The sequence below is a fragment of the Penicillium robsamsonii genome (genome assembly GCF_028829455.1).
Source record: "Penicillium robsamsonii strain IBT 29466 chromosome Unknown utg000003l_segment0_segment0, whole genome shotgun sequence".
Taxonomy (NCBI): Eukaryota; Fungi; Ascomycota; class Eurotiomycetes; order Eurotiales; family Aspergillaceae; genus Penicillium; species Penicillium robsamsonii.
The window spans coordinates 4,014,963-4,042,243 of record NW_026643221.1 but is presented as its reverse complement, the minus strand read 5'-3'; the positions used below and the strand labels follow the sequence as shown (position 1 = coordinate 4,042,243).

The window sequence follows — 27,281 nt, the reverse complement described above, 5'->3', positions numbered from 1 at the left end:
ATGTACTTTTCTTTATATCCCTAGAAGCTATCATCCAGTTATGTCGAGCTGACCTCATCTGCCTAGGTACCGCCCGGGCCCGCGGCACCTGGGCAGCTTGATCGGCATTTGTCAGCATCACCAGCTTCCGCGATCCACATACGTTCGTTGAGACAGGGTTTATAATCCATGTCCATGCCGGATAACCGAGTAGATATGTAGAAGAATTAGAAAGAAGACGTAGTTGTAGCAATGGTAATCAATTCATCTAGCTGGAAATAATGGGTAATGGGTAATATCAATCGTAAAATGGCCAGTCCTACTCCATGCAATCCATGATTTTCGACCATATCAAGCCCCCCAACCGCTCCATAGCAGACTCCACGGACTTTTCCCAGGTGCCGTAATTCAAGACGCCAGCAAAAAAAAAACAAGGACATAAGAAACCCCCCCCCCTAGTGCGAAAGATGGTGACCGACAGGTGGATCTACCGGCTAGAAAGGCTCGGGATATCTGTGGCTGGAAGGGGAAAGAAAAAGAAAAGAAAGAGAAAAGCACGAGAAAGAAGACCCAACCGCAGACACACTTTTTGTTCATGGGATGCCGGGGCATGCATATGCAGTAGCAGTAAAAGCAAACAGGAAAGGACATAGGTCACTATCATACAACTCGATTATGAGCACGTGTGGGGATATCGTTATGAGAGAAGGTTCTTCAGCGATGGGCTTGCGCTCGCTCCGGTCCCGGCCGCTGTGCCATTGACTCCGGAGTGTCGACTGCTTGGTGGTCCGCCCATCAGGGAAGGTGGTGTATCTTCCGGTCGAGTGGGAGGGGTGGCAGTGGCCCCCCGTGGGTTAACACGTGCCTGCGTCACCGGTGGTGAGTGAGAGGGAGCTCCTATCACACGCTCGACAGAGTACATGCGAGGAGGTGGGCCCCCATTGAGTGCACTCAATGAGTTCTGGGGTGACCGGTTGATTGTCGTCGCTTGCACGATTGGAGGGGATGCGGACGCTGCATATGATCGCGGCGGTGGCTGCGAAAGATGCGGCGAGCGGGCGGGCACAGGGCCATACGGGCTCTGGTGGGTAGAATACGGTGGCGGCGGTCCCGACGGCCCAGCGCTGGTATAGTGTTGAGGCGGCGGTGGTCCTGCGGGATGAGGTGGCGGATAGTTATTCATGTGATGAGGAGGTGGCTGTGCTTGGGGATAAGTAGATGGCGACATGCCGTTGCGAAGACTGACGTCGGGCGTGAGGTGTTGCTCGTATGGCCCAGTGTACCCTGGCCCGGGGTGTCCGCTGGGTGGGTGAGCAGGAGCCATCGGTCGCCCAAGCACACCACTAGGGGGAGGAGGATGCGGGTGTTGGTGTGGATGTGGGTGGGGCAAAAATGTATGGCCTGCATGACCGGGGATTCGTGAAGTGGGTATCATGGGACGTTGAGCAGAGTAAGGCGAAGGCCGTTGGTCAGGCGTAGGCTCTGGCACAGGCGGCGGAGGAGGAGGCGCGGGGTTCTTCAAGTGGCATTTATGACATTCATACACCAGTTCGCAAGGATCGCCATTGTGTTGAGGGAAGCCACCTTGAGGCGCATGGTGAGGGTGTCCTGAGCCATTGGCCATGGGAGGTCGTCGCCCAATAGCCCACCACCTGGGACTGAAGCCGGTGGCACAACGGACACATTTGCGGTTAGTCTCCACACCAGCAGCAGCCGGTCGCGGTGCAACATGGTTGTCGGTATCGATGTCCATGGGGTCTCCAGTCACCTCATCCAGAACCAGTTGAACTTTGGTATCCTTGGAAGCTGGCGTGGTACTTGTCGAAGCCCGGCGGTTCGCATTTGTGGGAGGATGTGGCGGAGCTCCAGCATATTGATGATGCATGTACGCCGCTTTGCGAACGGTTCCAGTAAGAGTAAGATCGGCCTGCTTGTATGTCTGCGCGAACAACTGGAGAGCATTTAGATGGTTCTGGTTTGTCTGTTCACCAATTTCGTGTAGAACAGTCGGCACGTTGTGATTTGGACAGTAAACAGCAGGTGTTGCTGCTCCAACATCTTCGCCCAGACGGATAGCTCGCATGCTGTCGCGGCGTGAGCTCTTGACGGGTGTTATATCGAAGCCGAACCGGTAGTGTGCTTGAAAAGCACAGCCCACGTGGAAGTGAGCATTGCAGCCAGCAAAGCTACATGGTACACATGCGCCCTGATTTGACTTGCAGACCTTACACGTCTCGCGCCATCGCTCTTTGGGAATAGATCCAAATCCTTCCGCAGGCTCAAGCTCCTCTGCATCGCCGTACTTCAACTCCGGGGTCCACAGGGTGCAAAGCACGTGGGCCCAGTTGTTGCCTGCAGTACGCTTCAGGGGCTCTCGAGGACCGACAGGCTTGCCAACGGCCTCCTGTCGCTGGCGATATAGCTTGATAGCTTCAGCAACCATCTCCTTCTCCATGCGCTCCTTTTCCTTGTCACGCTCAGTCTTCTTCCGGGAGTTATTCTTAGGCGTCTCCATGAGGTGGTGCTCAGTCCATGAGACTGGGCAAAGAACACACGTGTAATTTGTCGAAATAGACGGAGTGCGGTCGTTGGAGCACATATCACATAGCCATTTACTGCTGGCACGCGAATCCCGGACACCGTAGCAATTGCGATGGACTGTCAGACGGCAATCCCGACATGAAAGGTGCTCTTCGCCCGAAGGTTCAACTTGGTTGCAGATTGAACAAGGGAGAGTCTTTGCCTTTGGCGGGTCGGGAACAATCGGGGGAGCTTCCACCACCTTCTCGGGGACCGTCTTCTTTTTCGGCATAGGCTCGACAGACGTCGCGGCTGAATGTGCGGGGGTGTCCTTGGCCTTCTTTTTCGTCGAATCCACCTTTCCTTCCACCTTTCCTTCCACCTTTCCTTCCACCTTTCCTTCCACTTTTCCATCCACTTTTCCATCCGTCAAGAGTCGAGGGTTTGTATCAAGCGGAATACCCATGGCAGTAGCCGTAGTTGCTGTGGCAGGAGTGATCATGAACGGGGTTTCGGTAGCTACAATCAGTTGCGCGAGCATTTCCTCGTCGATGCGGCGTCGCCATGACTTGTTACCGCTGCTTGCAATCCTCTTTGCAACCTCGTCAACATCCTCATATTGAATCCCGTACTTCCGCCATAGCAGGGCGCAGCGCAGACAGAGCGCAACGGTGAGCATAGGGCCTTTGTCTTTCTTGTTTGAGGGCTCGGATGGAATAACGGTGCCTGGTGGAACTAGGGGCGCACGGCGCCACTGTCGTGAATGACGGGTGGAGCAGAACTTGCAATGGAACCCACGCTTCTGGACAATCGCTTTCTCGGAGTCAAAGGCGGAATCATCATGATCATCGGCCACGTCGTCGACCAGTTTAGACGAAATTACACTGTGACGGCGTACTTCCTTCTTGCCACGTCTGCCTTCATAACTGCCCCAAATCTTCCGACCGCTTGGGGTTTTCTTCCACATGTAGTAGAAACGGACGATCTGATAGATATGGACAGTCTTGACATGCTTCATGATATTGCGCCATTCGGATCCATACTTGGCGACACCCTGTTCGAATAGCTTGAGCTCCTCGGGTCGAATGTGAGGCTCCTTAAGATCCTTGTACTTGTTGGTTTTCTTCAGCTTAGCAAGAGCAGCCTGAATATCGAAGCTCTCAGAGTAAAGAAGTGCAAGGGCTCTGTCGAGGAAATTCGTGGAATATTTCTCCACTCCAATCCCAGGGGCCAGTTCCTTGGCTTGGCGCATGTAGTCGTCGATAAACCTTTCTCGATCCTCAACGCTTAAATGAGAGCCTGGTGTATCATCTTCACCGCGGGCGGGGATCTGATCGGGCTCGGGCATTTTGAACTGAAGTTCGGCTGTGCGCACCTGCTTTCCGTTGATTGTGATCGGTTCATCCAGACCACGATGCACATAGCCCGCTGGCTCATCTTGAACCCACGGCGGTCGGTTTGCCCTCTCGCGCTTTGCAGCCTCCATTGCTGCCTGCGCATCCTTGGAGAGCTTGCCGTCCTTTTTGCCACCGGATGCCTTTGATTTCTTCTTCCCATCAAGGGGCTTCACGTATTCGACTGCGCGGCCTGGCCAAGCGGGAACCAATGCCTGGTGTCGAGTTCCTAGACGTGAGCTAGCTCGGGGGTAAATTCGATCATCGTAGTCCAGAGCATCCTCCACACGGCAGTGAATACCTAGGTATCGGTAAGGCCACATTTTGGCCTGTGCGATTTGTTCCACGGTTGCGGGCTGAGGCATGGAATCTTCCTCGGCTGCAGGAGTGCTGGCGGAGGTGCCGTTTGCTATACCATTCGCATGATTATAAGGATCCTCTTCTTCCTCTTCTTCCATGATCACATCTTCGCCATCTGTTCGGATGCTGCCAGTTAATGGTGTATTGCGGGCCTCGAGTTTGCGCTCTTGGGCGCGACTGCAAGCGGCACAAGCCCAAGCAAATCCTCGAGCGGGTTTCTTGGTCAAGGCGGGTCGTACACAGTGCATGTGATATGTTGAATTGCAAACTGCGCAGTCAACGGATTCGGAGTTTGCGGCGTATAAACGGCATCGCTTGCACGTCTTGACGGCACCCGTCAATTCCTTCCCCTTGCCGATCTCGACAAGAATGAATTTCCAGCGTTCATCGAGAACCTTTTTGACGTTGCTCGGAACATTAATGATATCTTTAGTCGGAATGACATCGTAAAGGCGATGGATATATCGGTCGAACATTTTGTCGTACCAGAAACAGTTCCTCGTCTTCTTGTAAGAGCTAATGTCCTCAATTTCTGATACGTGTCGAATTTCACACTTGCCCCGTAATGAAGAAAGAGGACAAGTATCGGAGTGCATTGAAGCAAAAACAAACCGAGTGTCGGGGGAATGACGCTGGATATCTCGTGGACGGTAGTACCAGTTGACTCTCATAGCCTCAATGAAGCCACCCGGCTTGGTTTTGGATGGAAGAAATTCCATGATGCGGGCTAAATAATAGGGCTCACCCGGAGGTTCGCAAATTAAATAAACATGGTCTATAAAAAATTTATTAGTTTCATAATGATCACATTAAAGGATGTGTGGACTAACCATTGAGGGCAAAAGTGGTGCCATCGTCGGCTATTAATTGGCCATCTTGCAGATAGGGCCCGTGGTTTTCGAAACTCACCATATTGGTGAAATAACCCCCCTCATCATCGCCTGGGGGGAGGTGAAGATCTTCTTCACCGAACCCGAGTTGGGGGTGGAATTTGGCGTGCTGGCGGGTTGTTTGCGTTTTCTCAAATTAGATCCATTCGCATCCTCAGGTCTGGCAGAAAATGAAGAGGTGCCAGGAATGGCATCTTTTGCCGATCCATTTACGCTCTGACCGTTGGGCAAGCCCTTTTTTGGTTGCGTCGAGGTCTTGTCATCGCCATTAGCGCCATTGACAATGTTGTTGAGTGCCACGCCACTGTGCCGTTTGGCAGACTTTGAGTTTGGTGCAGAGAGATCGATGTCCGCGTCTAGGTCACGGTCCTCGGCGTAATTTGGCCGGGGAGCATTACGACCTCTCGATCGCGTGCCATACGCGGTGGCGGAGCCATTAGCCGAATCGGCCACTGCCTCCGGAGAGTTGGGAGTGGTCATTGAGTGAGTTTTTTAGTCATCCACTGGCGAATGAGAATGATGAACAAAGTAGAAGTTGAGAGAAGTGGAAATATAAAGCCCAAGAGGGAGCTGTGACGGATTAGTTGGGGAACCCGTATTCCTTGAAAGTGCGGGACACGCTGGAATGCAAAAAGGAAGAGAAAATCTCAAAATACGGGTAGGTGGGCAGATGGGCTTGGGATCCGGTAGACGCGAAGAACTTCAAAGGGAGTTGCGAAGGGAAAAGCAAAAAAGTGGGAAAGACAAAGAGTGGACCGTGTCAGATCTTATTCTCTGCAGGGGTTGAAGGGCGTTTCCGATATCAAGAACAGACATGAACATGAACATGAATAACATAGGGGACTGCCTAATAACAATCGAAGCTGAATATGGGGTAGAAGAATAGGGGAGATGAAGAATAGGAACTTACATGAATATAAGGGATTGAATAGGGGAGAATAGAAGGATAGAGAGGGTAGAAGGAGAGAGAGAGAGAAGAGTAGATAGAGTGGAGGGAGGGATGGGTCGGGAGAAGCGGGTCAAAAGTTATTTAGCGGGAAAAGAGACGATATAGCCCAACGGGGAATGGGGAAGGGGGAAAAAGAAAAAAAAAAAGAGAGAGTCGAAGATCCCGACCTGGCCCCTAGTCCCAATATGTTAATATGACGCCTAAAGAGAACATGGGACCTTGGACCTCCCTTGCTATTCCTTCGGTCTAGAGAGAGAGAGAGGAATGTTATATCCGTATGCGGAACGTGTATAATCAGAACTCATGGGCTTTCAAAGTCTGGAGCTCAAGGGAGTTGGACTGATATTGGAAAAAAAAATACAATACATGACCTGTACGTCTATACTATTTGCTATTTTGGTGATTTTTCCCCGTTCGCCTGATCCTGTGCGACCAAACACATTATCTCGGGAGAGGCAAAAGGGGGGTTCTATAGAGGTATAGTACACTGTGGGACAGATAGAGTTGGAAAATACATATGCAAGAGTATCAGAGTATCAGAGTTAAGTATTATAGTATTATAGTATTATAGTATTATAGTATTATAGTATTATAGTATTATAGTATTATAGGTAGTATCATAGGTAATTAAACTTCTCTCCAATGACGATCGATCCGCCGAGAACTGGCCGAGGATGATTTGCCATAAAGGTCTCTTTAGGTATAACGTGCCGGACTACTCCGTTGGGAAATCCACCCATGGGACCGGGTAATTTTATGATTTGTGTAGTGTGTATGAAATTGAACCTGAGAAAAGATGTTGGATATATATGTATATATATACGGCGATCAGACCTCCGAGGAATCCAAACACCCCGACAATTACAAGTCACCTTTACGGTTCAACATGGGCAAGGTGTTCTCTCTTGATATCGAAACCTGCGGTGGCAACTTGTAATGTTTTTCTGAAGAGAAAGATGATCTATATCACATTCCACGCACTGAATTCCGTGTTATCGCCATAATTACTGAAACCTCGTAATCTGGCTAATGCTAATCCGAATGCATAGGTGGTACGCGCGACTCATACAGTCGTTATGACGCCTCCCCGATCGGAGTCTCAGATTCTGTACCTGGCCTCAGCATGGACACCCAAATTTGGAATATTTGCTTCCCCCCCCAATTCTTCTATTTTCCCCGGTGTGTGTCAACCTAGTTCTACATTTACGTTGTTATGTAGGTTCGGATGCCACGATGTCCAGCCGCGAGGCAGATCCATTGCCGTTGGCCCCAGAGATCGTCAGCCGACACTCGGCTCCGACGACACACGAGATTGGACAAAACTGCGCCAGTTGTTCCTAGGCATCCGTCGACATGGGGCAAATATCAATTTTAGATCATTGTGCGCTTCTACCGGATAATAATAAGGGCTTCAGGGCTTGGAGGAACGGCATCCACATTGAGCCTCCACATAAAGTATGATCTAGTAAGTTCCCAAACAAGGGATTACCATATCGGAACATACAGTCTAATGCAAAGCATGAAAGCATGCAATAAGAGTAATAATTCCGCAATACGTACATTATTGAAAACGCTCTCAGGGACATCAAGTTAAGACAACCCAGGTGCCCTGGTGGTCTGAGCGAATAACATAGCCGCTGATATAATCTGCGAGTGCCTCAGGCAGAAAAGACTAAGCGTAGGTAAAACAAAAACATAGGAAAACAACATGATATGTTAAACAAACATTCAAAATTCAGAAAGATGGCCAATTTGGAATAAATCTAACTCTGGCTTTATCCCCTCACCAGATGAATGGCTGAACGGCGTTAAAAGGCATGTCGACATCGGGTCAAGTCCAGTCTCGGTTCCAGACATCCATTGATATCGCTCGTCGACAAGCGTATCATGTAGCGCCCGTGGCAGGACAGAAGCGACCGACAGAGTCCACAGAGCAGGTTCCCGATATCTCACCCGATCCAACCGTAAAGCAAGCTACTTTCTCTCACCAAAATGTCAATCCAGACATATTGGAATCAATTCCGCTGCCATCTGCCCGGGATCTACTAAACGCCCCCGTCCATCGCTTTACCGCCAGCAAGATTCATCTCGGCGCGGGCGCGGAGCCATCCCCGGACGATCCTCGAAAGGCTGTGGCTGCATCTGCCCCGCCTTCCAGCCAGAACCCCTTGCTCTCCCTGTCTAATCCAAAGTATGGCTTGCTGCCCGCGCTCACGGCCAATTTTGCCGCCCTCGGTGTTAGAAGTATCTACCCGTGGCAGGCGTCGTGTCTACTGGCGAGGGGCTTGCTCTCTGGTGAACGCCATTTGGTTTATACGGCTCCCACGGGCGGTGGAAAGTCCCTTGTTGCGGATGTTCTGCTTTTGAAACGTATTATTGAAAACCCAGGGCGTAAAGCACTGTTGGTTTTGCCTTATGTTGCTTTGGTTCAAGAGAAGCTCAAGTGGATGCGACGCATTGTGCAAGATGTGGAGAGAAATGTCCCGGATGATGAAGAAGACTTTAAATTCCCTCGGCAATGGAAGAAATTGCACAAGAATATCAGAGTGACGGGCTTCTTTGGTGGAAGTCGGACGACGGCCACTTGGGCTGATACGGATATTGCCGTTTGTACAATAGAGAAGGTATGCACACTTGGCGTTCAGTGTTGCTTGCAGAGTTCTGATTTTTTTTTTTTACTTTCTTAGGCCAATTCATTGATAAACAGCGCAATCGAAGAGTGTAGCATTGGAGAATTGGGAGTCGTGGTTCTCGACGAGTTACACATGCTCGATGACGAACACCGGGGTTATCTCTTGGAATTGATGGTCACGAAGTTACTGTTATTGCAGCAGGATATCCAGATTATTGGAATGAGTGCCACGCTTTCTGTGAGTCTATGGTTCAATCCATTGGTGAACTACTCTAACAGATCTACAGAATACCGAGATGCTGGCACAATGGATGAATGCCAAGTTCTACATCTCCACATACAGACCAATACCCATCGACGAATACTTGGTGTACGAGAATGGAATCTACCCAGCTGCAACCTCGAGGCAATTGTTCCAAACGGCATCCAAGCTGACTGCTGCTGCGTCCTTGCACGACACCATCCCTCCCCATCGAATCATTGAACCTTCTACCTTCAAGCAGCTCGCCAACTCCGCCACAAATGCTATGGTAGCGCTAGCAGTCGAAACTGCAGCCGCTGGGTTTGGATCATTGGTGTTTTGTAGTAGCCGTAACGCATGCCAGGTTCATGCTGCGACTATCGGTGAAGCGATGCCGCCAGCGGAGCCCGAAGAGTTGAATAAGCGGCTCGACCTTCTCGCAGAATTACGGAGTCTCGCTTGTGGGCTGGACCCAGCTTTGGAGACAACAATTATCAAAGGAACAGGATTTCACAGTTAGTATTTGACATCCATGATGGAACTCTCACTCTTACTAATGACCACTTAGATGCTGGTATGACCACCGAAGAGAGAGAGCTAATTGCACAGGCCTATGACCAGGGTGTGCTCAAAGTCCTCGTGGCCACATGTAGCCTTGCGGCTGGTGTAAACCTCCCAGCGAGACGAGTTATCATCAACGGTGCGCGCATGGGCCGTGAACTAGTGGGCCCGGCTATGCTGTATGTGCCCCCTCCCTGGAATGAGGAGTATAAGCTGACAAAAGCAGTCGTCAAATGTGCGGCCGTGCTGGCCGTAAAGGCAAGGATGACGCCGGCGAAACTTATCTCATCTGCGTGAAAGCTGATATGCAGGCTGTTTGCGATCTGTTGGACGCTGACATGCCAGCTATTGAGAGCTGCCTAGCACCGGAAAAAAGAGGCCTTAAGCGGTATGTATCTCTCATCCAGCCCTATGTTACTGTTATCGAATCGTTCGCTCACACTCCAAAGGGCTTTACTCGAGGCCGTGGCAACAGGATTGGTATCCGGCTGCGAGGCAATCAAAGAATACGTTCGGTGTACGCTTCTTTACCGCTCATTAGACAAGAAGATCGCATACACCATCATGAGATCCGCTCTCCAGGAACTAGTCGACGAAGAACTTCTTATCTTCCGAGAGGACGAATCCTACGAAGCCACACCATTAGGACAGGCAGTCGTGGCCTCGGCATTTTCACCCGAAGACGGCCTATTCGTTCACGAAGAGCTGAAAAGAGCAATACAGGCCTTCGTCATGGACGGTGACATGCACATCTTCTACATGTTCACCCCGCTCCAAGCAGCCATGAACACCCCCATCGACTGGCAGATCTTCCGCGATCAATTAGACAGGCTAGACGAGAGCGGTCTCCGCGCCCTGCAATTCGTCGGAGTCCAACCAGGTTTCGTCAACACAATGTACGTCTCCTCCTCCCTCCTACTCCATTCCTCCTCCGTATATCCCTACACACTCTCGATTCAACCAAAACCCAAATTAACACCCCATCCAGGGTCCAATCTGGCGCCTCCCTAAAAGAAACAACCCCATCCCAAATACACCAAGCTCGAATCTACCGCCGCGCCTACACTGCCTTCCAACTCCGCGATCTAAGCAACGAAATCCCCATATCAACAATAGCACACCGCTACAAAATCTGCCGAGGCACAGTCCAATCCCTAGCACAGCAATGTCATGGCTTCGCCGCCGGCATTGTCAAATTCTGCCAACGCATGAACTGGGGCATGATGGCCGCCGTGTTGGATCATATGCGCGATAGACTTGAGGCGGGTGCGCGCGCAGATCTGCTCGAGATGGCGCAAGTTACTTTTGTTAAGAGTTGGACCGCGAGGTTGCTTAGGGATAATGGTTTTAGGAATTTGAGGGCTTTGGCCGAGGCTGAGCCGAAGGATTTGGTTCCTGTTCTTATGATGGTGGGTTTGGGATTTCTTTTTGCTTTGCTTTGTTTTGTTTTTACATGTATTCTTGGAGACTACGTATGTGCGTGTGTGATCGTCTACTAACACGTCTCTGGTGTGTTTAGGCAAATCCTCGCAAAGCGCAAAAAAGTCAACTCTATCCGACAGAGGCGGAGAGGTATGCTGCAAAATTGTTGCTTAAGGCTGAGACGATTATTGCGCATGCGATTAAGATCTGGGGTATGTTGTACTTTGTAGAGAGTTTGTTTCAGAGATATACTGACGGGTGCTGTTTTCTAGAGCAAGAGATGCAAATGGAGGTGGAGGAATGAACATCACGAGGTTTTTTTTTGGCATTTTGCATAGATACGAGCGTTATTTCCGCAGGGCTTTTATGGCTATGGCTAGTAGCATTGGATTTTGTTATTATGTATACCCAAAATCAAAGGTCATGAATGAAACATGCATTTATATTGGTTTTGTCTTGGATATATATTGGCTGCGTGGTACGTATATATTTTGACTACTATCTTCAACCTTACAACATCCACAGAAATAAACCAGAAGTCAAGCACTAATCGAGTGCCGTTCTCATATTTGCAAAAGTATGTATGCGGTTTGTACATGATTTACAATCCCTCAACGCCCCAGCCCAAGCACCAGTAGATACAAAAATAACAGCCCGCCCAAGAGCAGTATAGAAGGTGATCAACCCCCTAAAAAAAAAAAAGAGAACAATTCGGTTCTTCTTTCCCAAATAAATCAACAGTTCTACAGTTCACCATGCTTGCCATGTCCCGGCTCGCCCTCCGACCCCGGCGCAGCCATAAACCCGCCAGCTTGCACACGTAGCGCAAAATTAATCAAGATGATTACGACGAGTCCGATACTAACGACCGTCGGACCCCAGCGCTCGTAGTAAACGCGCTTGACGTCGCGACGCTTGCGGATCTTGTCGACGCGCCAGATATACAGGAAGAGACTGTAGACAAGGGCTCCGGCGGCCAAGATAGTGAAGGCCCAGGATGAGACGAGGGTGGCGGAGTCGGAGCCGAAGTTTAGGAGTGTTGCGGCGATTCCGCCGATGATGATGGAGAATTCTAACCAGGAGAGGAAGGTTCGCTCGGCGGCAAAGTAGACTTTTGGTTCCACGCGGATAGGAACGAATATGCCTATTTCTGTGTTAGTTTGGGTGATGCATGGAATAGCATGGAGGTGAGACTTACGTTTACCCGGGGGAGCCTGGAATCGCTGTAGGGTACGTTGGTGGTTACTCAAAACAGCGATCCCACGCTGTTCGGGGGGAGGCAGTGACGTTGGACGGGGCCGGGGGATTATCGCCATCAGACCCTGTGCGACAGCGTGACCAGTTCGGCAGAGATAGTGTTTGGCCAACTGCTGCGCGTAGTAGGCGCCCCCTATACGACGAGCTTCTTCGAGTTCGTCAGAATATACCGATTCGTCATCCGAGTCGTACAAGGGGTAGTCTTCGTCGCCGGGCAGGGGGTGGGCGGCGATGCGTTCTTCGATATCCAGTTCGTTGCCATTGGTCTCAAACAGTCCGTTTTGATGCTCGGTGGGCTGTTCGCCCAGGGCGATTTCTTGCGAACTCGGGGTTTCGTCATCATCCGAATCTTCATCATTGGCGGATATGGAGGTACTCGCCAGCGGCCTGTGGATACCGAATTGGCGAGTGGCAGGTTTGCGGATGTCTACTCCCATCTGTGGGAACCAGTATGGAAGCAGGTTGATGCGTGTAGGGAACAGGGTCGCTGTTCCGTGGATGAACTTGCTGAATTTCGGGACTGCCTCAACCAAGTGACTGGAAGTCAAGTCGCGAATCCACTGGGGAGGTTCCTGCCCTGCTTGGGTCTGTAGTTTCACCTCCAACACGGCATAGGGGAACCGGTCGATATCCTCGGGAGGTAGCTGGGAGAATGGGAAGTCGACTCCGATATCCATACGGCGCCAGTTATTTCCAGCCCGTCGGCAGCCGTCCAGGTTATCCTCTCGAATCATGGTCAGTTCCGTGTCAAGAGAGATTCGAACACGAGCATCACCCGGCAACTGGAATGCAGTGCGGTGGTAGAAGGTACGGGTGACAGGTACCAGGCGGCGAGTAATGACGCGGTACTGGATCTCGCGGGCTAATTGTTCCAAATCATCAATCTCCGCCGGGCTCTTTTTACCCTCCTTGCGCATCTTGTCGAAGATTTGCTCAACCGTCATCCGGCCATCGAGATAGGCATTGACGTGCTTTTCCTTGAGTACGAAACGCGCCTTGACAGACTTTTCTCCTGTCCAATCTTCGCGATGGGTTTTCCGCTCCACGAAAATCTGGTCACTTTCCATGCCACCGTACCAGCGCAGTCGAATTGCCTCGGCGCCTTCTGTTTTCTTTAGGCGACCCTGATACAGCTCCCAGGTGTCCGTGTTGTCATAGTAGATAGAGGAGATGGCCGTGTCCTTCTCCTCGAACTCCTTGCTGGCATTGAAGACCAACACTGGCAGGTGCTTCAAAATCACCAGTTTCAACTCTGTGATATTATCCCGGTGCACCCAATACTTTGTGGTTTGACGCAGAAAGTTCTGTTGGGTGCCCCCGGCGGATGAATCACCTTTGACCGGGTTGCCCTTGGTCCGGACTAGGTCATACAGCTTGGATAGTTTAATCACAAAAGCGTCGTAATTATCCTTGAAGAAAGGCTTCGCCTTCAGACGAGTCGCGAAAACCGGCTTGAGGTACCATTGAGTTTCTTTCTGTGCGATTGTTAGCGAATTGGGGGCCGACTCGAAAATTGCAAGGAGAACATACGTCATGCTTCTTGATGATCTTCTGGAACCCCGTGTAGTTCAATTGAGTGAATTTGGCCAAGTCATGAACATCGGCGATAATATCGCTGAGAACCTGCTCCAGCATCAAGAAGTCCGCATCGGTAGGCGGGGGGCGAGCGGTTCGAGTACTCTGGCGACGGGAATCGGCCGAGCTGTCCAGACGGGAGACAACATCGTTCACCTCGAGCTCGCTTTCTTGAATACGCGCAACAATCTCCTCGCTCTTGCGCTTCTGGAATAGGAACACTTTCTCTAACTCACTCTCGAGCAAGGATACGAAGTGCGTCTCATCGTCCTCGGTCCATTCTTTGCGGGCGGGCTTGGTGTTATCGGAGGTTGGCTCGTCAATGAAATCGGTCTTGAGAGCTTTCTTGAGCTCGTCGTAGGCAATGTAGTAAGGATAGAATTCCTTGATCATGGAGGAATGGAGATATTCACCGAACCTGTGGAACAATTGGATCAGTACGAGGGCGTTGGGGGGGGGATTGCAATGGCTGCAAGATAGCAATTACCTCATGGTGGGCAGGGAGAAGTGTCAGGAATTCAGGTTTATCCTAAGCTCATGACGGGAGAGAAGAAGAAAGAAAAATATCCCGGTGAGGGGAGCAAGCAAACTAGAATCGGAGGGTTGTAGCTCCCCGAACAGAGTCCAAAGAGATATGGGTCTCCCGAACTCGGCTAGTCCGATGACTAGCGGGTGACAGCCCCATGTCATCAAAGCGGGTGCGTGCTTTTTAGTCGAAGTGAGACAATATGATATAGATTGTTCGAATTTGGGGGTTTGACTTGTTAGGTAGCTGAAGAATGGTATTGGAATATCTTATTGGATTATAGTAGTTCTAAATCTCCATCAAATTGTTGTATAGTGGTGATTCTGATGATAATGGACATGGCGATCTAGATGTACATGGGTAATTTCGGTATGGTAATCTTGTATTTATGATACATACGCCCCTTGGTGACGTTAACAATCTGACCAGTCATGCGCGCACGTGGGCACAGTCCATTCTGTTTTCTCTGGGTGTTTGCATGAACTTTTCTTCTTCTTCTCTATTCTATTGTATGTATATATTCGAGAATGGCACCAAAGAACATTGCATGCCCATGTATTCCAATAACATGCCCCAATTGCTTCAATCCTAGCTGCATGTACTGCATGTAGGCAAGGATATAAGTCTGCACGCCCCACCCAGGACATGGTTTGTATTGGGTCTAGATGCATGTGATATCGCATTTTTGTCTTAGTTTCGAAACGATTTTAGGGATTGAAAAATATTATCAAATCTAACAATATACAGTTCTGGGGCCGTATCCCATACCCATAATAAACACAAACGCCAGAACACCCTCAGTCAGAGATGACATGCAGCTTAATCTATCATCACATCATGGTATCATCGTAGCCACCTAGGACATACTCATGGCCGCCCGGCGGATACTGCGACGAGCACCTTCACCGAAGACATTCACGGAGCCCTCCGTCTCCAGCGAGCGCACCACATCACCGAACTGCTGGTGGTCAAGTTTGTTGTCGCTTTGCTCGCTCACATCGCGATACAGGTCAGTCCAGCGGACCGCACCACCAGAAACTCCGCCACGTTCATCAAGGCGGGCCAGCACCGCCTTCTTCAGGTCGTCGCGTAGACGACGGTCAGCGGCGCTGCTGCCTTCGGTCAGAAGGCCCATGTCGATGAGACCGGTTCGGGCATCGGTGGCGGCCGCCTTGATGGCGGAGCGGATGAGACGCACGGCTTCCTCGACATCGCCGACAGTGACCTCGGAAGACAGACGCATGCGTGCGTGCGCCTCGGAAAGTCGGATCATTGATTCCAGCTGTCGAGTGGTGGCAGTAATACGGCGCTCTTGGGCGCGGATGTCATCACCTAGCTGGCGCATGGCCACGTAAGCATCGGTGAGTGCAGCACCGGCAGCTGGGGTGATCACAGGGTGGCAGTTGGTCTTGGCGTATGTAATATAGGCCGTGAGGAATTCGATAGGCTAGATGTAACTGTTAGTAATCTCTCTAATTGATCGTACAGACAAGGTCACTTACCAGAATCTCCTGGGAGCTGGCATTTTCAGGGTTATCCTCGAGATACATGCCGACCAAGTGCTTGGCCAGGCGACGATCTTCCGTCTCATCGACACGATCAAGGACCAGGTATACCAGATCGAAACGAGAGAGCAGGGTAGGTGGCAGATCAATGTTCTGCGGAACAGCGAGTTTAGGGTTGTACCGACTGCCAATGGGGTTGGCAGAGGCCAGAATGGATGTTCGGGCGTTCAGGGTAGTAATGATACCCGCCTTAGCAATAGAGACGGTCTGCTGTTCCATGACTTCGTGAAGGACGGAGCGCGTGGAATCGTTCATCTTGTCGAACTCATCAATACAGCAAACACCACCATCGGACAGAACCAAAGCACCAGATTCTAGAACCATTTGGCGAGTCTCCGGGTCACGGGTCACGTAGGCAGTCAAACCAACAGCCGACGAACCCTTACCACTGGTATAAACACCACGCGGTGCGATCTTGTGAACATAGCGTAGTAGTTGGGACTTGGAGGTCGAGGGGTCACCACACAGAAGGACGTTGATGTCACCACGGTAGCGTGGGTTGCCTCCTTTTTGGAAGGTTTTGTTAGTGCCTCCAAACATCTGCAGCAAGATACCCTTCTTCACGTCGTCCATCTCGTAGATGCTGGGAGCCAGGGAGCGAGACAGCAGATCGTAGATGTCGGGACGAGTGGCAGTCCGCTTAATTTTCTCTTCTTCTTCAGCCGAGACTTTGTGTGCCTGATCTGCCTCTGCTGCCTGCTCGGACATTTCTTGCTCGACTGTGGACATGTCAATACCCATCTTCTTGCGGTCAAACTTCTGCACATGAAGAACGTCGATGTACGTCTTGAAGAGGGACTTTTGCGAGCGCTGACGAGCACTGACACGCATGGGGTTGCAACGGAAGATACCAGTCACCTCCACACGGTCACCGGCCTTGCAAACATCGACTAGCTCATCGTAGACACACAGAGACACTGAGTGAGGGGTCTGACCATCAGGAATATTGTCCGGAGTCTCCTGGAGCTTGATGACTTGTTTATCAGAGAAGGAACAACGGTTGTGAAGGAGCTGCATGGAGTTTTTCTCTTTGCAAGAGTCTCGAGGGCAGACGGTTGGCTCGGCAATTCTGCCACGATCAATATCAACCTGCACACCATAGCTGCAGGCGCTGCACCGGAAGAAGGCTTCTTTCATATCGGGGATGATGGGAGTAGCACGAATGACCAATCCCTTGATGCTGACCAGTTTGTCCATATCGGCCGGGTCAAGATCGCGCATGTTCACGGTCCGATCCAGACCGAAGGGGAGCACCTTAAAGATCATCGCCTCCACTTCACCGACCAGATCCGGCACATCAGCAGTCGGAAGCACATTGTCCGAGGTGAGGATGGGCTGACCACGGCGGTCACGAGGCTGAGCAGCGCGTTGGCTCTCTGACCGAAGGACGTCCATTTCCTTGAGGGCTAGATCCACCATCACATCCTTCAAAGCTTGATCCATCAGAGGGATGATTTCTTGCGGATATGCGGAAAGTTGGTGCCACAACTTGCGAGTCAATGGGTATGACTTCAGGTTAGCCGCATCGAGATTGAATGTGGTCACACCGAGTCGTCGCATGTTGTTACACATGGTGATGCACTCATGTCTCTCTGCTAATTCTCCCATAAATCTGGTTTCGTCCTCAGTGGCGCCGTCAGCCCAGAGGCGGTATTTTGTAGCGAAATTATACAGGAAATTCTTGAATGCCGACATTGAATCTTGGATCGAGATGTTGGTACCCCAGATCACACGAGTGGAGTTTCCAGCCATAGCCTCAGCCTCGGAGGTGCCAGGGTTGATATTTGAGAAAGTGGCATCGGAGCGAGGCATGGTATCACCTGTGGGAATTCCATTGGCATCAACGAACACACGATTACGGCGATTGGGAGTAGATCCAAAGCCACCGGAGTGCAAATCGCTGCGACGAGGACCCCGCCGGCCTTGGCCTCCGGGCGACACAAATAATCCGCTGCTGGCGGTGCTCAATGCATCGGAGCGGATGTCGGAACGGATATCAGACCGACCGAAGCCTCGAGTTGGGCTAGAACTTGGAATATAGTGAATAGGAGAAGAGTCTGGTGGGCGGTCAGGGGTCTATAATGAAAAAAAAGGTGCTGCTCTGCTATAATAAAATTTCATACCTCTCACACCAGGGTTTCCTCGCGGGGTTCTCTCGCCATCATCTACCGTTGAGCTGGCATCGGCCATGCGCTCATCTGGAGTCTCGGCATCATTATCTCCCTTGGTCGGGGATGACTGGAAAAAAATGGGGGACGACGAGGGTGCGGCTCCCTCGGCCATTAGACGTCTCGAGGCACGGGGGGTGGCTTGAAAAGTCGGGCTGCTAGGAGGCTCCTGCCGAGACGAAGAACTGGGTGATGCAGTTGAATTTTTGGAGGAACGACCCCTCCGTCTTTGTGCTGGTGACGACATGGTGGATATGAATTAATGTGTTGATACCAGACGAAGGTCAGGTGGGTTGGTGTTGGTATGGGTTACAAGTGAAGAAAGGGAGAGCAAAAAGCTGTGGGCGGAACGCTGTTTCTGCCACCCTTGACGCGACCCACGCGTTAAGTGGTTTCCACTTTGGGACGACGTGTTGTCACCAGCCACAGTAGTTACTGACTCTTCAGGGGTGTGGCTGATGTCTTCATATTACCGAATGCACTGCCACACCTTCAACCCAGGCGCCAATCACCGCTCTTTCCCTTTTTGTTCCAGGGTAATTTGGTCCCTCACCAAAAAGCTTCACTACTACTATAGTAGGCAATCGCATTATCTATTAACGTGTCATAGAAATGATCCTTCCTTGGTGTAAATATAGATGAAACGCTGAGGCGCTAATTTTCAATATTACCTCCTTTCCACAAGCTCTACCTTTGTAAAGCCGCCGTGACTTGTTTGGCGGTTTCACCTAGCGCCTGATGTCATTGTATCCTCGATCGGCGCTCCCACGTTTCCTCCAATCACCCCTGTTCATCAACATCCCCAATTTCTTGATCAGACTGCCAACTCGATCCTTGCGCCACTCACCTCATTAACCAAGATATTACTCAAAGACCAATTTCGACGTTATTGGCTCTTGCTCCCCCACCGATCAGGTTGGCGCCTTACGAAGTCTCAAGTGGATTCTCTTTGTGATTTTTTTTTCTCTCTTATCATTGAGTTCTTTCTTATTCAAACGTTCCAACATCCACCGGTGTTTACAACAGAATCTCGTGATGCTTCTTGCGTCGACAGCTGCTTCGATACCCCTTATAGCGTCTTAGTTTCCTTCGGCAATACCCGAGCTGATCGCCATGACTTCAGGCTTGGAGGAGGCGCTGGAACACACTGGTGGCCACGGCCGAATCGCTGAAGGTGTCTCAATCTCGACCTTCCTGGCGTCGCTGGCGACGGCCATCGTGGTCTTCGTCGTTGAATTTCTCCTCTTTCTGTTACTGAAAGGCAAACTAAGCCGTATATAGTAAGTCCCCTGGACCCCCACCGGCAAGGAGAACGCGGACATTGAACTGACCAAAATTGATAGCCAACCACGAACCTATTTGGTACCAGACAGAGAGCGTACAACCCCATCACCGCCAGGCCTCTTTCGTTGGATTTTCCCAGTCTTTCGTACCTCTAGCTCGGAATTCATCCAGAAATGTGGGCTAGATGCATACTTCTTCCTGCGCTATCTGCGCATGCTTCTGAAGATCTTCGTTCCTCTGGGCCTCCTGATCCTACCAGTTCTACTCCCAATCAATCAGGTTGGCGGGAAGGGCCAAACATACGAGCATGGTCACTCGGGCAATAAGTATGGCGTCACTGGCCTGGATCGGTTAGCATGGGGTAATGTAACCCCCGAACACACGAGTCGGTACTGGGCTCATTTGGTAATGGCCGTGATTGCCATTATCTATGTCTGTGCTGTGTTCTTTGATGAACTTCGGAATTACATTCGCCTGCGACAGGCCTACTTAACGTCTCCCCAGCATCGACTCCGTGCCTCTGCTACCACCGTCCTCGTTACTTCTATCCCGCCTGATTGGCTCAACATGGATGCCCTTGATAGGCTTTTCGATGTTTTCCCCGGTGGTGTGCGAAACATTTGGCTCAACCGCAACTTCGACGACTTAAATGAGAAAGTAAAAGCGCGAAACAAATTTGCACTCAAGCTTGAGAGCGCCGAGACGGATCTGATTGCAAAATGCAAAAAGGCACAGCTCAAAAAGGCCAAGGCGGAGGCAAAGAAGGCCGGCAAAAGCCAGTCAAGCGCAGAGAAACAAGAGGAAAAGGTGGCCGACAAACGGGCGTCCCAAATAGCTATGGGTCCTGGTATCAGCTCCGGTAATCCTCACCAGGCTCACACGGTACGAGAAATGCTCCACGGGCAACCAGAAGGTCCCCAAGAGAAACGGTCAGAGGACGGACCTCGACGGGTGTTTGACCCTGCTTTTGCCGCCGCTGAGGCGGTTGGCCAAGGGGTGGGAAAATTTGGTAAGACAGTGCTTGGGGGTTTCAAGAAGGTTGAGCACGGCATCGAGAAGCCCTTAGTTCGAACCGGGGGCTTCGTTGCCACTACGGACAACATCCTCCCGCCTCGCTTAAAGACTCCCCCAGGCCCCGATGATTCTGCAACTACAGACATCCTCCCGCCGCCCCGTGCAAACACTCCTCCAGTGCCAGATCCTCTTGCCTCTGGCAGCCAGTCTGCCACAACGCCCACCAAACCCGTAGGGCTGCGGCGAAGCCAGCACTTGAGTTTGAAAGGTAGGAGAATACCTGGACTAGATTCAGGCCAGGATGCAGGCCAGGATGACATCACGTGCTGTGACACAACAACTTCGGCGAAGCCACCATTCTGGAGGCGGATTTCCTCTCACACAAAATCGCAGGATGTGCGCGAGGCTGACGAATACCCACTGACTGCACCTGAAACGCCTATAACGGATGCATTCCGTCATGGCCCCAACAAACCGGACAAGGACGAAAAACCCAAAGATGGTCGAAAGGAGGGGGACACAACGGAAAAATACCCCGTCGCCTACAATGAAAATTTCGACAATGAAGACTACGGAGAGCCGCTATGGAAAGAATACATCCGGCCAAAGGACCGAGATACTATGCGTCTACCCATATTTGGTTGGACTTGGATGCCTTCGCTTTGGCTTCTTGGCAAAAAGGTTGACACCATCGATCATTGTCGAAAGGAGGTCGCTCGTCTGAACCTGGAGATCGAAATCGACCAACAGCACCCTGAGCGGTTCCCTTTGATGAACTCGGCATTCATCCAGTTCAATCACCAAGTCGCCGCCCACATGGCCTGCCAATCTGTCAGCCATCACCTTCCTAAGCAGATGGCACCTCGAGTCGTGGAAATCTCTCCTGACGATGTAATTTGGGATAACATGTCAATCAAATGGTGGGAACGATACCTGCGTTCCTTCGGCATCATCACACTAGTTTGCGCAATGGTTGTTGGATGGGCGTTCCCCGTCGCGTTCACCGGACTGCTGTCGCAACTGGCATACCTGGAGGGTGCATTCCCATGGCTGGCCTGGATTGGCAAGCTACCGGACTGGTTCATCTCAGCCGTCCAGGGTATTCTTCCTGCGATGTGTTTGGCGATTCTGATGGCACTGCTCCCCCTCATTCTTCGCTTCTTGAGCCGCACGCAAGGCCTCTTCACTGGCATGTCCATCGAGCTCACTGTCCAAAACTATTACTTTGCCTTCCTGTTTGTGCAGCTGTTCTTGGTCGTCACCATCGCTTCCAGTTTCTCGACAATCATTGAGAACGTCACTGATGTGACCAGCTGGCCGCAACTCCTAGCAGTGAACATCCCGAAGTCTAGTAACTACTTCTTCTCTTACATGATTCTACAAGCCATGTCCGTGAGCGCTGGTGCTCTTGTCCAGATCTTCGGTCTGGTGAGCTGGTTCATCTTAGCTCCTATTATGGACTCTACTGCCCGGAAGAAGTGGGCACGAACAACAAACCTCAATCAGATGCAATGGGGCACATTCTTCCCTGTCTATACCACCCTAGCCTCTATCGGTAAGTCTTTTGTCTTTTTGATTGAATCCGTTGACTAACATTCTCTAAGGTTTGATTTACTGTGTGATCGCACCTCTAATTTTGGTGTTCAACATCATAACCTTCGGCCTGTTCTGGTTTGTCTATCGCTATAACACACTCTATGTCACTAAGTTTCGCTTTGACACCGGTGGCCTTCTTTTCCCTCGAGCCATTAACCAACTATTCACTGGAATTTACATTATGGAAGTCTGCCTCATCGGCTTGTTCTTCTTGGTTCGGGATGCAGATAACGAAGTCGCCTGCAAGGGGCAGGCTATTTGCATGATCGTGGTTCTAATCCTAACGGCCGGTTATCAAATTCTTCTCAACGAAGCGTTTAGTCCACTGATCAGGTATCTGCCCATCACCTTGGAAGACGATGCTCTTCGACGCGACGATGAGTTCCGTCGTGCTCAGCATGCTCGCCTCGGTATCGCTCTTGACGATGACGATGACGATGACGGTGATATTGAACACACCCTCGCCAAGCATGAACATCAAGAGCGCCAGTACAATAAGGAGTTACGAGAGGACATCGAACTGAAACCTCTGGAGACCAATGTCCCAGACCAGACTCGACACAATTCGGATCTCCTGTCAACTCCCAAGCTTGGAGGAAAACGTCCATCGTGGGCCTCTCACTCATCAAATCGGAAATCCAAATATTTCGGTCAGAACTCAACACCCTCCACACCGACACTACGGAACATGCGGGAAAAGATGGCCCAAGACACTGAGTCCCAGGGACCAGGCCCCAACACAGTTGGCCAAGCCCTCTTTGCTGGTATCCACGATGAATTGGAAGATCTCACGCCCGATGAGCGCGACCAGCTGGTGCAACGTGCCTTCCAGCATGAGGCCCTTCGCGCTAAGCGGCCTGTCATTTGGATTCCGCGTGATGATCTGGGCGTTAGTGACGACGAAGTATACCGAACACAACGGTTTAGCAAACATGTCTGGATTAGCAACGAGTACCAGGCGTTAGACGGCAAGTGTCGGACGATCTTCAGTCGCAGTCCTCCAGATTTCTCAGAGGTGGATTTGATTCAGTTGTGATACCATTTGTGCATTGTTCCTTTTAGCCATTCTATAGCATTTTCAAGCGTTGCATTCAGTCATAGACATCCAATGTCCTTTTTAACACCCCATTCCCACGAAATCTTCCAGTATCCCCCTCACTTAATCCATAAACTTGCACAGGGGCAATCTATAATCATCCACAACCCAGTAAGCCCGGCGCACACCCTCCCATTCACCGTCCAACTTGGGCACGGCAATCTCCTCCCATTGCACATCAAACCCAGCCTCGAAAAGATCCATCTCCGCGACCTTCTGGTAGACATCGTATGAGATCTGGCGATCAGCACCCATGCCATTGAAGAATCCCCAACGACCCTCCTGCTCCAACAACCCAATAACCTGCTCAGAGAAGAAATCCCGGAAATCACTATATGACTCCGCAAAGGTATCGTAGTAGATAGCATCGAACGTCTCCCCAGCTGCCACAAGGCCAGGAAGAATATCCTGCCAGCGACCCTGGTGGATAACAACACCGGGCTTAGTATCCCATCCGCGTCGCTTCATCTCCTCAACGACCTCCTCGTGCGCTTCAACAATGTGATGCACCGCAGGTCCTTGCTCCTGGAAAAATCCATCCACAATACCCATCCCGTGACCGATGTTCAGAACTTTCAGCCCGGGTGTCGGGAGAAGTGCTGCCGCGGACTTGCGCATGATATCGCTTTCCCAGCGCATCATCACGCCGTTCTGGTCTGCGTCCAGGATCCGGTCGTTCTGGATGTTCAGGCGCGACTCCAGATACTGCGAGTTGGACACTTCTGGGTTAGCCGGGGTGGTTGTGGTTGTGGTTTCTGCAGTGGGTTCGGCAGAGGCATCGACGAGTTCCGGTGCTGTCTCGGCTTCGGTCTCGCCCTCGTCTTCCTCATCTTCATCGTCGTCCTCGGATAGCTCTTCGTACGCGTCGAGACGGTTCAGAAGCAACTCTGCGCGAACGCCTGCGTCAACGATCAAGTCGTACAAATCGAGAGCGCCGATTCGGCGTGCGATACAGCCGGGTGTGTCGTTGTTTGCGTCGAGATCGTTCCAGATAGCGCCCTCCTGCAGGAGGAACTTGACTGTCTCCACTGCTGCTTTCACGGTCTCGGCGTCCAAGCCATTTGGGGTCGAGTCTGAGGTGGTCGCGCCATTGGTGCTGGCGGTCTCTGTATCGGGCTCGCAGGCGGCGATTGCAGCGTGCAGAGGTGAGAAGCCGGTCTCGGTGTCTTTGACGTTTGCGGCATCGGGTAGCATAGACTGTGTACGGAGGAGGCGACGCAGCTTGGACTGGTCATGTTGTGATGCGGCAAGGAGGATCTCTTGCACGTCAAGGTCGATGTCGACCTCGGAGAGGTGAACTGGGGTATCGTCTGTGACTTCGGGCATGGTCTGGGTGCTGTCAGTGGGGGTTCGCTAAGACTTATTTCGCCAAAAATGGATTTGGCTGATTTTTCTAACTGATACTCACGAATGAAATGTAATACTTGCTAGTCAATGCTAGTCAAGTGTGTTGTATTGTTATCAAATCAAATGTGGTGCCCCTCCGAATCAGAAAAATCGACTCGCCGCCTTCGTCCCCGCATGGAGAAAACACATGAGCCCTGGAGGTCTATAGCCACTTACAGAGAATTACTATGTTTGAAGAAGCCTTGGAAAAAAAAATAGAGAAGAGTCCACATTCAGATGCTCGGTAATCCAGCTATTTGTACAATAATTCACATTCCTTCTCGCAGCGCCATTAAGTATCAAGGGGAATGAATTTATTTGCCCTCCTCGTTGAAGGAGTGGACATTCAGGCCCAATCCTTGGCTGTCCAAGTAGAGCTTGTTCTTGCCACCACTCTCGTGCAGGATCTGAGCAATGTGGCGGGCATTTTCGATCTTCCGGAGCTCGATGTAACTCTTGCTCTTCTTGATCGCATCACCAATAAGCTCGGCGGAGCGGGCCTCACCCTGTGCGCGGACAATGAAGGCCTGTTTCTCTTGGCGGGCCTTGTCGACCATGAATGCAGCACGCTGGGCGTCTTGCTGTGCGACCTGCTTGGCCTCAACGGCGGCGGTGAACTCGGGAGAGAAGGTCAAGTGCTGTGTGGAGTTACTGTGTTAGAAGCTGTTTGGGCTAGAGTAAAAAAAAGCACGTACTGTCAAGGACACATCGTCCAGAGCAATGTTGAAACGGGCAGCGCGGCGAGCCAGGTTCTCCCGCACCAGACGGGCAACGTTCTCACGCTGTGTGATCAACTGGCTGGCGTTGAACTGAGCAACAACGCTCTTCAGAACCTCGTTGACGATTGACGGTAGAACACGCTCATCGAAGTCTTGGCCGAGAGTTCGGTAGATCTGGGGGAGAGCATCCACGCGGGGTCTGGAGAGGACACGGCAGGTGATGTTCACCATCTGCAAGTCCTTGGTACCGGTGAGGGAAGGGATGCTGCGAGGTTTCGCACGGACGTCGTAGATGATGGGGGTTTCGAACCACGGAATTTGGAAGTGAGTACCTAAAGTTGGCCAAATGTGTGAGAGAGCTCCTTTGTCCGGCTAGTTAGTTTCCATACCTTCATTGTAGATCTCCTTCTGAACACCACCTAAGCGTGAATATTTGATGGCACGGTGACCACCGTCCACTAAAAACTAGTTAGAAGCTTGATTCCTTGTGCAAATGAGTCCAACATACCGTTAAACAGAGCATTTGACGCGACGTAGGTGCCAATACCGGCCAGAACGAGAGTTCCGACAAGTCCCATGCCTCCTCGGCCACCACCGGATGGCATGCCACCGAAGCCGGCCTTGCGCTTGGACAGCATAACTTGCAGGCGCTCCCACGCCTCCCGTTGATTTTGAGACATGATGTGAGAAAGTGCACGGAGGGGATTGGAGATGGATGAGGACTGACTTGGACTGATGCTCGAGCGGATGAGGTGAGGTTGCGGGCGGTGAGAGAAAGTCGGGCAGAATTAGCGTTTCTTTGCTTGCCTCGACCTCTTTTGTCTTTCTCACTCGCATTTCATTTCCTATCGCAATCATGGCGCCCGATCGGACTGGGAAGAGTGTATTCCTGGGGAATATCCCCTACAGTATGTTACTGCAGCTGCTTGTCTAACCGATGTGATTCTAATCTTTCTCTAGACCTCACCGAGGAACAAGTTAAAGACATCCTCAGCACGGCTGGTACCGTTACCAAGTTCCGATTGATGATGAATCCCGAGACCGGAAAGCCCAAAGGTTATGGATTCGCAGATTTTGCGGATGCGGACGCCGCCGCCTCGGCGGTGCGCAACCTGAACGATCACGAGGTCATGGGCCGCAAGATCCGTGTTGATTGGCCTCACAACAACGAGAAGGATTCCATACCCCCAGATTACTCGCAGCAGTCGCAACCAATGATGAACCAAGATCCCACACAACAGCAACAAATTCCAGGCTCAGCGCCGCTGCCTCCTCTCCCCCCAGGCGTGGAACTCCCGCCTCAAATCGACTGCCCCAACGCCATCTCCCACACCCTCGCATCTCTCCCACCAAACCAATTGCTCGATGTTCTGACGCAAATGAAATCCCTCGCGGTTGCCGACCCCGCACGTGCAACTGAGCTGCTGCGCCAAGCGCCTCAGCTTGCCTATGCCATCTTCCAGGCTCTACTCCTCATGAACCTGGTCGAATACCAGCTGCTTGGTTCCATCGTCGAACAGGCTGCCCAGCCTCCCCAAGTTCCTCAACAGCAAACTCCCCAACAATTCCAACAGTACGGTGTTCCTGGTCAGATTTCTACACCGCCTGTCACCGGCACTCCTTTCGCTCCTCCCCCGGCTCAACCTGCCGCCCCGATGCACGGCCAGGAAGAGCTCCTTCAGCAAGTCCTCAGCATGCCCCAGGCTGCTATTGATGCTTTGCCTCCCATGGAAAGAAGCCAAATTATGCTATTACGCCAGCAACTGATGCAGAGTGGCATGCGGTAGGGTATTGTCATTTATTGAAACTGCAATATCTATGGATTCGGATAATTTGTGGCTCTGCTCGTCGAGAGCAAGCCTGGCATGGCCAATATTTTATTTTTTCCCTTTTCTTATGCCACTGTACTAGGCGAATGGGTGGCGCAAAGGGGTTGTCATTTTTTCCCTTTGATTTGCATACAGGGCCAATCTTAAGCTCTATCTTCAGAATAGTAACAGAATGATATCTTGATTCTCTTGGTATTTCTTATTTCTATCAATATCTACCTTGATTTCCCTTTAGAGTCTTTAACCAAACGGCCAAGTGCCTTAACCCGTGGACATATTTGGCGCGTTTGCCAGTAACAGTGAAACCCTCCATGATTA

At 51.2% G+C, this 27,281-nt stretch overlaps 9 protein-coding genes across 9 annotated transcripts; 4 read left to right on the top strand and 5 right to left on the bottom strand.

Annotated features, from left to right (window-relative positions):
• Positions 1 to 676: 676 nt before the first annotated feature.
• Positions 677 to 5,623, bottom strand: N7447_006260 (DNA-binding E3 ubiquitin-protein ligase SNT2; the record flags this gene model as incomplete). The annotated part of the gene is made up of 3 exons (XM_057230522.1): positions 677 to 5,028; positions 5,084 to 5,252; positions 5,357 to 5,623. 3 exons carry the CDS (start codon positions 5,621 to 5,623, stop codon positions 677 to 679), a joined length of 4,788 nt encoding a protein of 1,595 aa, XP_057085612.1.
• Positions 5,624 to 7,168: 1,545 nt separating this feature from the next.
• On the top strand, positions 7,169 to 7,433 carry N7447_006259 (uncharacterized protein; the record flags this gene model as incomplete). The annotated part of the gene is made up of 2 exons (XM_057230521.1): positions 7,169 to 7,271; positions 7,312 to 7,433. 2 exons carry the CDS (start codon positions 7,169 to 7,171, stop codon positions 7,431 to 7,433), a joined length of 225 nt encoding a protein of 74 aa, XP_057085611.1.
• A 476-nt stretch (positions 7,434 to 7,909) lies between these two features.
• Positions 7,910 to 11,252, top strand: N7447_006258 (DEAD/DEAH box helicase; the record flags this gene model as incomplete). The annotated part of the gene is made up of 9 exons (XM_057230520.1): positions 7,910 to 8,716; positions 8,780 to 8,962; positions 9,012 to 9,480; positions 9,534 to 9,705; positions 9,753 to 9,914; positions 9,976 to 10,422; positions 10,515 to 10,935; positions 11,046 to 11,160; positions 11,221 to 11,252. The coding sequence occupies 9 exons, from the start codon at positions 7,910 to 7,912 to the stop codon at positions 11,250 to 11,252; spliced, it is 2,808 nt and encodes a 935-aa protein (XP_057085610.1).
• A 439-nt stretch (positions 11,253 to 11,691) lies between these two features.
• On the bottom strand, positions 11,692 to 14,272 carry vtc4 (putative vacuolar transporter chaperone (Vtc4); the record flags this gene model as incomplete). The annotated part of the gene is made up of 4 exons (XM_057230519.1): positions 11,692 to 12,092; positions 12,147 to 13,680; positions 13,736 to 14,198; positions 14,268 to 14,272. The coding sequence occupies 4 exons, from the start codon at positions 14,270 to 14,272 to the stop codon at positions 11,692 to 11,694; spliced, it is 2,403 nt and encodes an 800-aa protein (XP_057085609.1).
• Positions 14,273 to 15,162: 890 nt separating this feature from the next.
• Positions 15,163 to 18,286, bottom strand: N7447_006256 (MCM DNA helicase complex subunit MCM4; the record flags this gene model as incomplete). Its single annotated transcript, XM_057230518.1, has 3 exons — positions 15,163 to 15,753; positions 15,809 to 17,928; positions 17,995 to 18,286. The coding sequence occupies 3 exons, from the start codon at positions 18,284 to 18,286 to the stop codon at positions 15,163 to 15,165; spliced, it is 3,003 nt and encodes a 1,000-aa protein (XP_057085608.1).
• An 866-nt stretch (positions 18,287 to 19,152) lies between these two features.
• N7447_006255 (putative DUF221 domain protein) lies at positions 19,153 to 22,969 on the top strand (the record flags this gene model as incomplete). The annotated part of the gene is made up of 3 exons (XM_057230517.1): positions 19,153 to 19,319; positions 19,383 to 21,892; positions 21,942 to 22,969. 3 exons carry the CDS (start codon positions 19,153 to 19,155, stop codon positions 22,967 to 22,969), a joined length of 3,705 nt encoding a protein of 1,234 aa, XP_057085607.1.
• A 123-nt stretch (positions 22,970 to 23,092) lies between these two features.
• Positions 23,093 to 24,648, bottom strand: rmt2 (protein-arginine N5-methyltransferase; the record flags this gene model as incomplete). The annotated part of the gene is made up of 2 exons (XM_057230516.1): positions 23,093 to 24,365; positions 24,593 to 24,648. 2 exons carry the CDS (start codon positions 24,646 to 24,648, stop codon positions 23,093 to 23,095), a joined length of 1,329 nt encoding a protein of 442 aa, XP_057085606.1.
• Positions 24,649 to 24,729: 81 nt separating this feature from the next.
• Positions 24,730 to 25,814, bottom strand: N7447_006253 (prohibitin subunit PHB2; the record flags this gene model as incomplete). The annotated part of the gene is made up of 4 exons (XM_057230515.1): positions 24,730 to 25,053; positions 25,111 to 25,466; positions 25,524 to 25,592; positions 25,643 to 25,814. The coding sequence occupies 4 exons, from the start codon at positions 25,812 to 25,814 to the stop codon at positions 24,730 to 24,732; spliced, it is 921 nt and encodes a 306-aa protein (XP_057085605.1).
• A 176-nt stretch (positions 25,815 to 25,990) lies between these two features.
• On the top strand, positions 25,991 to 26,921 carry N7447_006252 (putative polyadenylation factor subunit CstF64; the record flags this gene model as incomplete). The annotated part of the gene is made up of 2 exons (XM_057230514.1): positions 25,991 to 26,042; positions 26,095 to 26,921. The coding sequence occupies 2 exons, from the start codon at positions 25,991 to 25,993 to the stop codon at positions 26,919 to 26,921; spliced, it is 879 nt and encodes a 292-aa protein (XP_057085604.1).
• Positions 26,922 to 27,281: the final 360 nt, after the last annotated feature.